A 10,805-nucleotide genomic window follows, 5' to 3' on the forward strand; every position below is an offset into this window, starting at 1 on the left:
TGAAAATAATTTTTCTAAGTCATCTTTTGTTAGAATTTTGAGGGAGTTCAAGTGTTGCCATCTTGGTGGTCTTTAACGTGTACTCACCAGATTTATAATCACACTTACGCTGTTTTCAGGACATCTCATAAAAGGAAGACCAATACCCTTGAGGGGGGAGTGCAGGTTGGCACGCAGAATGGGCCCCCAGTTGGTTCCCTATTCATTTGTGAGTTGGCTTATTTCTGGTAGTTCAGTGGATATGGGGGTTGGTTTAATGAGTTTGCTCTGCACCTTATGTTTAATCTTACGAAGACACAGAACGTGAATGATATATGAGGACAAATAAAGCCCCCAAGGTGATAAATCCTACACCATATGGTTACAGTACAGGATTTACAAAGACAGAAGGAATGTGGTGTACAAAGAGGATGGAATAACCGCTCCACAAAGACACCCCCATCGATTAACTGACCCAGTCACTCATTTTAAAGGATTATCTTCCCGTCCTTCGCAATGCTTTTCCTAGTACATTGAGTCCCTCTAAAATATTCTTTTTTTTTTTAAAGATTTTATTTATTTATTTGACAGGCAGAGATCACAAGCAGGCAGAGAGGCAGGCAGAGAGAGAGAGAGAGAGAGAGGGAAGCAGGCTCCCTGCAGAGCAGAGAGCCCCATGCGGGGCTCGATCCCAGGACCCTGAGATCATGACCTGAGCCGAAGGCAGCTGCTTAACCCATTGAGCCATCCAGGCGCCCTGCCTCTAAAATATTCTGTATTTAACTTGGGACACCTCCAAAATTCAAGGATTCTGGGGGTGCTTGGAGGATAGCCAGATACCATCCCTGAGAATGATTAAAGGGAAATGGGATATGGGAGTGCTGAGCCTAACATGAAGCGATATTATTTCCAGAATGGTAAATAACTTGTTTTTCTCCAGAAAGTTCAAAGCCAGAAGAAATGGGCTCAAGTCATCACCAGCGGGAATTAGCCTGGATGTAATGCGCAACGTGCTGGTATGAGCACACACAAGAGGCTTTGAAGTCCCTTCCTTAGGTGAATGTGGCAGGCAGAGAGAGCATGGCCAGTGAGCTAAAACTTCCTCTTCAACTCAAACTGTATTGAAGAGAAAATGAAATTGCAGTTGGATTACAGAAGATTAATTAGGTAAGGAGTGGAAAGGAAATCATAAAAATCAGGTAACAGACTAAAGAGAAATCGAATATATCATGGCACTGAAGCATAGCCTTGAAAATTAAATCCACTCCTGGGGCACCAGGGTGGCTCTCAGTCAGTTACGCGTCTGCCTTTGGCTCAGGTCATGATCTCGGAGTCCTGGGATTGAGCCTTGTGCCAGGCTCCCTGCTCAGCGGGGAGCCTGCTTCTCCCTCTGGCCCTCCTCCTGCTGACTCTCATTCTCTCTCTCAAATAAATAAATAAAATCTTTGGCAAAGAAAAGAAAATTATATCGACTCCTAATCTAAAACTTTTGTGTTATTTTGGTATTTTCAATCTCTCCCTTGGCCAATTAACTGAAATTAATTGATTTATTTGAATTTAATTTCTTTCAAGTTGTTCCTCAGGAAGCCTAATTAACAGTATAATGGGATTTAAAGAAAGAAAGGAAGGAAGGAAGGAAGGAAAAAAAAGAAGAGATGGAGTCTGATAAGTTTCTAGGCTCAATTCCAGAGAGTTCACTGCAGATGGCTCCTCAGTTCTCTAGACTTTTTATTAGGTGATGATGGAAATCCTCATTGAAAAATTATGGAATAGTGCATCTCGAACTTTAATGTGCATATAAATCATGCAGGGATCTTGTTAACATGCAGATTCTGATTCAGTGCGTCTGGGATGGAGCCTGAGGTTCTGCATTTCTAACCAGCTCCCACGTTGCCCCTGCCCCTGGTCCAGGGCCCACATCTTGAATTAGCAGCCTCCAGATTTATACTGTTCAGCACAGATATTGAGCCCTTGCCATGTGGCTAGTGGGAATTGAGATGGGGTGTTAATATAAAATATACACTAGCTTTCAAACACTTTAATATGGAAAAAACTGAAATATCTTGAGTTTCAAATTGGTTGCATGTGGAAATAATACTTGGGGTATACTGGGTTATAAAATATATACTATTAAGATTCCTTTCACTAGTTTCTGTTTACATTTTTAATGGGGCTACTAAAAATTTAATTTCTTATGTGGTTCATATTATATGTTATAGGACAGTGCTAGTTTAACCTATACACAAATAGCTATAGATCATATATTTTTAAAATTACAGCATCAGGGGTGCCTGGGTGGCTCAGCTGTTAAAGCGGCTGCCTTCGGCTCAGGTCATGATCCCTAGGACCCTGGGATCGAGCCCCGAATCGGGTTTCCTGTTCAGTGGGGGGTCTGCTTCTCCCTCTCCCATTCCCCCTGCTTGTGTTCCCTCTCTCGCTTTCTCTCTCTGTGTCAAATAAATAAAAATTTTAAAAAAAATTACAACATCTGTTCTGAAGATCCTTTACAGATCAAGACTTTTTTTGGTTTGACAAACTTCGTCTCGACCTTTTTAGCTCATGTAGTGATGACCTAACAGGAGAAATACCCTGACTCCTCAGAAAAGACAGCTCTCTTTGGCTAATGTTTTCAGATAATAGTGTGGGTGAGACCTGGGGCTCCGTGGCACCAGTGCACCAGCTCGTTCTCTCTCTCGATGGCCTCGCCGAGCTCAGGCGGCCAGTTGCAGTTCTGTTCCTGCTCCATGAGGAAGTCCACGCTCTGCCACACCAGCTCCTGATCAGAGGGCTTGAGGTGCTCGTGGTAAGACAGAAGCATCTGGAGAATGGACGACAGGCCATGAGCTGCTCCTGTATCAAGAAACAAAGCATAATTAATTCACATAACTGGGAGCACAGCTCATTTAATTTAGGGAAAAGATAATCATAGTATTAAAAAAAAAAGAATGGCAATATTACTTGAAGGCAGACACAGTAAACTTAACTCCGTAACAGTAAAGCTTTCTCTTTGCACTCAGGCACTTGAACTCTCCAAAAATGGCCTCAGTTTTGTCCAGTCAAAAATGATTCTTCTGGGGCGCCTAGGTGGCTCGGGTCAGTTAAGCATCCAACTCTTGGTTTCAGCTTAGGTCATGATCTCAGGGTCCTGAGATCAAGCCCTGCATCAGGCTTTGCACTCAGCAAGAGGTCTAACTAACAGTCTCTCTCTCTCCCTTTGCCCCTCCAATAAATAAAACTTTTTAATAGGGGATAAAAATGCCCCCCCTAATAAATAAAATAAAATAAAAATTCTTCCTAAAATTTAGTCATAATACTTGAAGGTACCTTTCTTTCACTGGATTTTTGTTGGGTAAAAAAGCTTCCCAGGAAAATATTTATGCATTAGATAGCAATCTGATTTGTGCTATACATGTAAATGGCTAGAATGTTAATTTCTCTAAGAAGATAGATAGTGAAAGGAATAGCTCTATTAAGGAACTCTAGCAGACACTGCCAGTGCCCTACCCATCACCTCGCCCACACTCACCATTCTGGGGCACTTCTCCTCCTCACCTTCTACCTCAAGCATTTATCCTTCTGCCTGAGGTTTTCTCGGGCCACAGGGGTATGCCCAGCCCACAGGGGCAGGACTGAAATCCTAGGGAATTAACAGGTCTGGGAACAGCCCTTCACCCAGGAAGCAGGGAGTTGGTAGATGAATATCTCAGCTCCCTCACCAGTGAGGTACAATTCTGAGGCATGTTCTAGACGGTCTTCAGGGTCCCCAATAGAACTAAGCCTCAGTTATCCACAGCTGTTCACTCTTACATCCCTTATTAACCTCTTTCTCTACCCAATCTCACCTCTTCATTCCTTTAGCGACACTTTCAAGGATCACCTCCCAAAATAAGCCATTAATTAATACCCAAATCCTTATCTCAAGGTCTGATTCTAGAGAAAGTCAGATAGGAACTTAAAGCTCCTTGGAGAAAACTCTCAGAGAACTTCTAGTCTGTAAGCTCGCTGGCGAAGTTGGGCACCCTCCTTATGTGCGGGTCATTGGCAAATGTCCGGGGATCACAAAGATGAGTGGGCAAAAGTCCTCCTCCTGAAGGGGCATAAAGCCCGCTGAGGCGGTTGGACAGGCGAACCACTGATTACAGTGTGATGTGATAAAGGAAGGCTCCAGCAAACGTGTAGCAGGGTGACCTGACACTAACCGATTTTGCTTCAGGGTAAAGCCTGAAATGTGTAAATGGTTCTCCAGAGAGGACTCAATAAACCCTTTTTCCAAAAGCACAAAGTTTCTCCACAGCTCTGATGTCTGATCAGCCTTGAAGTCTAGGTGTAAGTATTCCAGCTAAGTTGAAGGGGTTGGGGGAGGCCGGGCATTCTGGCAAAAGCAACAGGCACAAAGACTTGGAAGATCTGAGGGCACTTTGCTTGTAGGAGGTTAGGCAGGGCAGAACCACGAAAGGGAGATCTGCAAAGTGGGGGGCCTACAAGTTACACTCAGGAGTGATGGGCAGCCACTGAGAGATTCAAGAGGGGAGTAACTAATCTTCACTCTCCAGGCCTCTTATCACAAAAGTAGCCATTATGAATCAGGAGTCTGTTATTAATCCACGAATATTAAACACTTGGAAATGTCAGTGGCTTCATCCTGTTCCCCTGTGCTGAGGCACCATTGGCAAAGAATGTGTAAACCAGTCACAAACTTTTGGTGACATTCAGCCCATCAACTCACAATCTAGAATATGGACTTCAGTCTTTAGTGAAAGCAAATCATTAAAATACCTTTCTGTCAGACTATGAGAACAAACATTAAATTGTGATTTGTAGAATCTGTCAATATTTGTTTTTACACAGCATTTTTAAGTGTTTCTAGTTAAATGAATAGTGATGACCTATAACAAAAATGGAATCTTCTAGTTTTTAGTCAGTGTGGATATTAGAGGGCTTTGCCAACACTTTCACTCACCCAAGTACTCAGTTCCATAGTAAGAATACATCAGAGGGAATGGTTTCCTTTTTTTCATGGCATACTGCTTCCCAGAGTCCAGAATCGCCTGGCAAATTGATTTGATCTGTGCTGGGGTCAGTACCTAAGTAAGGAAATCAAGAAGCAAAAGTCAAATCAAGATCTTCTTTTTTTCCACAGACACTGGATTTTTTCATTAAGGTCCATCAGCATATTCCCCAAATCCTTTTCCTCTTACAAAAACAAGCTTAGCCAGCAGTGACTTCTTTTTTTAAATAACTGATTCTCTTTTTGTTGTCAAGTTTATCCACTCTCTTCAGAAAATTTGCTGTGTTGATGGGAAACACACACTTTTATTGCCCTAGGCTTTTATAAAATGCCAAGACCACTTTACTGTGGTCATGTTATTAATCCTTGTCACAGGAACAAGAACTTGCACAAGAGAAGAACAAAGACTGGGCCTAATGGATCATGCTTAACAAAGCTGTCACTCCCAGTGTGCGGCGCAGGTCTGGCCCAGACAACGGACCTTCGGTTTGTGTCATTTAGACCGCTTATAAAGCCACAGTGCTACAACAGGCCGCTGCATGACAGACGATGGCCTTTGCACCCCAGAATGAAACCAAAGTCCAGTAAGTACCAAGGCAAAACTCACTTCCAATGTCAAACGCACTCTGAATAGAAGATGACTGACACGCAATGACTTGCAGGCTTCCACATTTCACTCAATCTACCCATGGTCCGTTTTAGGACCCTAGAGATGAAAATGTTCTCGAGCCTACAAAGTAGTGTTGAGTTTATTAGGATTCTACTTAGGCATGAGAGGTTCCGCCCACCTCCCTCTGGCTCATTCCTTCTATCTCACCATGACTCTTTGGGGGAGCACTTACCACCTGGGGTGTTATGCCTCTGTCCCTGTCTCTCTCTACTAGATAATCAAGATGCCCCAAGACTATGGCTTCTCACCTTCTTGGTATCCTAGGTTCCTAAGACCGAACCTGAGGGGGCCTCTGGAAGTAAATAAGCGCCAGGTTTTTACTGGCATGAAAAGCAGAGCCCTCCTCTTTCCCCTCCTTCCACAATTATTTCTTAAGCCCCTACTGCATGGCAGGAAAGCTGTTCTAGATGCTGGAGGTATGACAAAGAAAAGATAGCCAAGACCTCTGCTCTCATGAAGCCAACCTTCCGGAAACGCACTCCTGTACCAGAAAAGTACCAGTCAGAATAACCGTGGCCATGGTCTGCCCCCTACCTGCCCCTTCAAGAATCATCTGAAGTTCAGCCTTGGTCTGACGGAATGACTCTAAGATCAAAGAAAAGTCCATTGGATTTTGGCTCCTCTCCTAAGACTCACACACCAAATCTTTCTGCCTGGTATCTACCATTATACTCACCAATTCCTTCTGAAATAAAGTACTACTGATTTTTTTCTTTCCCTCTCCCCCCTGCCTCTCTTTCTTTCTTTGCAGGGTTTTGCTCCTCTGATCTACTCAACATGAGAAGGGCAAAATATAATCCAGATTTTGGCCTCCTCCAATCTAGCAATTAATTTGGGAAATTAATTACATAAAGAGGAGGCTGTTCATTAATTAATTCTGCCAAATTAACACTTACTGAGTGACCATTCCAGTGAGGTCCTATACCCGGTATTATGGGGGAAATTCTAGAAAACCTGGGACATGTTTTTTTCCCTACAGGGTACTCACTTCCAGCACTGGAGATAAGATATAGCCAAAAGTCTACCATAGAGCAATTTAAGTCCATGAGCTTAAGGGTGGACAGAGTGGACAGAGTAATGCAGAGTACGTAATACAGACAAGGAAGCACGGTTCAGCTTCACCAAGACTTTACTAACTCATTTCCTTCTGGTTGCTCAGCAATAATGATGTTGTGGCTTTCAACTTAAATTTACCTTCTATAAGCAACCTACCTCTGTCTCTTGGCTGTACCCCTCCTTTCTGCCTAAAATTCCCGAAGACTCTATCTTCCCAGACATCACTGCCATCATTTCAAGGCTCAACCTTGGGTCTGAGCAGAGCTGAGCAGCAAATTTCTCCTAAAGGATTTTGTACCCTGCCTCTATTCAAGTTGCTACCCTAAATTTTCATTTGCTGTTGAAAACCTCTTTCCCTTTGTGCCTTTATCAGTGCTAGCTGATGTTACATTGAGTCTTACTCTACTTAAAAGCTTCTATTCCCCCTCCAACCACGCCTCCAGGTTGGCCTGCTCTCAGAAACATGCTAAGAGCCTCGAACAGCATGCATTTCATAGGACTCTAACCTGGTCCCAACCCACATCTTCCTGGCAATATATCTGGCTCTTCAGATGAACTTAGGTTCTGTCTACCAATATCGGTCCTGAATCCATATGAAAAGAAATATTTCTTCGATAGGAAAAGATCATTGAATCTTCAGGGTACGTATTCATTTGAATTACTAAAATTCTCCTTATTTTACTTTTATGCTACTAATTGAAAATCAGCTTATTCTTTCCTCAGCTGAGCATTTATTCATGTTTTTCTCTCTCTCTGCGTGTGTGTGTGTGTGTGTGTGTGTGTGTGTGTGTGTGTTCACGTGCTTGTTTTAAATGCAGGACAAAAAATCAACTTAGATTACATGTGGTGCCCTCTTCCTTTCTTTCCATCCCTAATCCACAGCTCAGAATAGAGTTTACAAAGTATTTCAAAACCTCCCTGGTCATGCATCATGTCTGCATGGTTTCCTCTTATCTCTCAGAAACACTGTGAAAAACAAAGAGAAACGGTGCTCGTTTGGCTGGATAAAGACCAGTTATGCATGCAGTTCTTTATCTCTGGGAACAGACAAGACCTACCCTTGGGCTCATTGATCAGCAAATAAAAAGTGAAAACAGTGCTCGTCAAAAGTGTGTGGAGGAGGAATACTGAGGAAGAGCGTGCAGTTTTCTTCCCCCTGAGCAAATAGCACAGAAAGAAGAGATGCGGTGGGAGGGGCTTGTCCTTTCCTCATCTGTCTGCTCTCTCAGGCATCTCTTCAGCCCGGAGACAACACACAGGAACGTGCTCTTAAGCACACACACTACCTCTAAGATGGCCTCCGTGTTTCTGAGAAGAGGGCCACGGTGCTTCGGAAACAACAAGGCCCAGGGAATGAGGAAGTGGCATTTGCAGTGGGGGGAGGGGGGGCCTCCCTGCCCATAGGGCCTTTGCCGAAACAAACCCAAATTCCCTCTCTTGTATTTGTAGCACCTAAGGCCTATGTGTGCGTTGTTATCTTGGATGGATTTGGTTCTTCAAATAAATTGTCTTCTACGTTGATTTAAAATAAATTATGATACCTCAAAAATACAAAGCAAGTTTGATTTAAAGTTTCATTAGTTGAACTGATTCCCTTCACCGATCCTCACACAGAGGTGTCTGTGGTGAAATAGTTCCTATGGGGTTGGGCTCTGCGTTTGAAGAGCTGAGAGGAAGTTCAAGCCCATGCTATGTTTCTTCACCCCACCTGAGGGTTGTATGGTAACTGAGCCATCTCCATGGCCAGCAGAGACTTTCATTAAGGAAATGGATGAAATGAACAAGCCACAGAAAGCTTCCTTCACCACAGGCCTCTTTCCCAGGCAAGCCTGCCCACAGGCCCTCTGAAGTGGAGGTCTTTGGTAGCTATAGATCAACCACTGCCAACGTGATCAAGCAATGGTCCAAAATGTCCTGAGTGTGTGATTGCTCATCTACACGGAATGCAGAAAGCCACTCCTAGATCGCACCAAACACACAGTAAGAATCTGATATTAATTTATGTGTTTCCCTCCAGCAATTTATTTGGCCCCAATTCTTTGTTACCACCATACGTGGCAGTCTGGGCTTCTGCTCAGAGAAAAGAAACAAGTCATTTGACTACTAAGGAATATCAAAATGACATGATGCCCACAGACAAAAGCTTTGAGGAAAAAGCTTTTGAGTTGTCAGAACCTGGGTATTTTCCAACTTAAAGCTGATACCATAAAGAATACTGTTGAAGGACATACAGAGTCAGGATGGAACTAAAAGCTGTTTAAGGTAGGAAGAGTTGACACAGAAAGGAAACCAGGAAGTTGAAAGTCAGTATGGAGTTCCGGCTTTCCTTCCTACCCCACCTTGTGCCAAGCCTTAGGAGAGGTCTTATAATCCACCAGATAGGTTTGGGGATTTATAGATAGCTAGGATGTGTGCCCTCTGCTCCCTCCTGGAATTGGGGAGATGGAAGCCTCAAAGATGTGTCTCTTGTCTGAGGGTTTAGGGCCAGTAAAAGAGATAGCACTGCATAGCACATCCCAGGAGAGAGCCAGAGACAATCCTAAGTTTCCTGTGCACACCATGGTGAAGCAGGGAAAAATATCCCATCCCCAAAAGGAGACTCATTTTTAAAAATTCTCAATGCAAATAATTTCAAATTAAAAAGTTAGGGAACTTTATTGTACAAAGTCAATATTCACAATTGGCTAGGTTTTTTGTCTTTTTTTTTTTTAATACTTTTTATGCCTTTTGGGGGTTGTGGTTTGGTTGGAACCTACTAGGTCACAGAGAAGAGGCAGGCTTTCAGAAGATCTCTGGAGTGGGTGGAGGTTTACCTCAAACATTGAGAAGACAAAAACTGAGGGAAACTCCTTTGAGGGAGAAGAAGCTTAAAGATACATGACAGGGCTAAGGGATAGCTTTCAAGCAGGAAAGAGATTTTGATGAATCGAATAATTCCTATTTTGTGCAAAGCCTGTGCAAGGCACATCTTCTGGGGGAAGATGTAATCTTAATAATTAGACTAATTTTAAAAAAAAAAAAAAGATTAAGGAAGTGCCATCCTTATATGTTTATCTATTAAATTCTATTTTTACTTTCAGATTTGTTCATTTTTCTGTCCACATGTAATCCCCTGCTTTGTATTCTGCCTTTTCTCCCGGTGAGGAAATGGTAAACAGTGTCTTAGAGTTTTCATTGTTTTTTTTTTTAAGATTTTATTTATTTATTTGGCAGACAGAGATCACAAGTAGGCAGAGAGGCAGGCAGAGAGAAGAGGAAGCAGGCTCCCCGCTGAGCAGAGAGCCAGATGCGGGACTCCATCCCAGGACCCTGAGATCATGACCTGAGCCAAAGGCAGAGGCTTAACCCACTGAGCCACCCAGGTGCCCCTAGAGTTTTCATTGTTGTTTGTAATAGATGCAAAGGCTTTTCACCAATATTCCAGATTTTCTATTAGGTCTAGGGTGAGATTGCACTTCCTGGCTCTCTTGAAATTGGACAGAGACGTGTCATTTATTTTGCCAGTGGAATGTGTGCAAATACAATGTGTACTGCTCTACAGCAAAACCCACTAAGAAGCAGGTAATTTTTGCAGGCTTCCACCAATGAAACCACTGAATCTCCAGTCTTTGGAGGTTCCATCAGCCTGGGTCCAGATTAAGAAAACATGGTACAGAGTCCCCAGCTGCCCACACTGGACATATGCTATAAGCAAGAAACGGAATGTTGTTCTTTTTAGTCACTAAGACTTGGAGGTTCTGCTTATTGCAACATAACCTGGTCTAACCTGACTGATCATTGTTATTACTGGTTATGATTAGCTTAAGTGTGTCAGCTACTGTTGTTTATAGTGTAATTTTGCAAAACACAAAATTTCTAACATTCTAAACAAACACACTAATAATACTTGAACCATTTAAACAATGAAACATTCAACCTTATACGTGAACCATTTTTTTAAATTAATTTTTTATTTTTTATAAACATATATTTTTATCCCCAGGGGTACAGGTCTGTGAATCACCAGGTTTACACACTTCACAGCACTCACCAAAGCACATACCCTCCCCAATGTCCATAATCCCACCCCCTTCTCCCAAACCCCCTCCCCCC

General features: G+C 42.9%; 1 protein-coding gene across 1 annotated transcript in view; it reads right to left on the minus strand.

The window, feature by feature from the left end:
• LANCL3 (LanC like family member 3) overlaps window positions 1–10,805 on the minus strand; it is a 101,341-nt gene that overhangs the window by 15,535 nt on the left and 75,001 nt on the right. The window contains exons 2-3 of the mRNA XM_059384589.1: window positions 4,940–5,063; window positions 2,632–2,829 (exon numbers count right to left, since the gene is read on the minus strand). Coding sequence (XP_059240572.1) covers window positions 2,632–2,829; window positions 4,940–5,063 — 322 coding nt within the window. The remainder of the gene's footprint in view (window positions 1–2,631; window positions 2,830–4,939; window positions 5,064–10,805) is intronic.

Source organism: Mustela nigripes, chromosome X (assembly GCF_022355385.1).
Source record: "Mustela nigripes isolate SB6536 chromosome X, MUSNIG.SB6536, whole genome shotgun sequence".
Lineage (NCBI taxonomy): Eukaryota > Metazoa > Chordata > Mammalia > Carnivora > Mustelidae > Mustela > Mustela nigripes.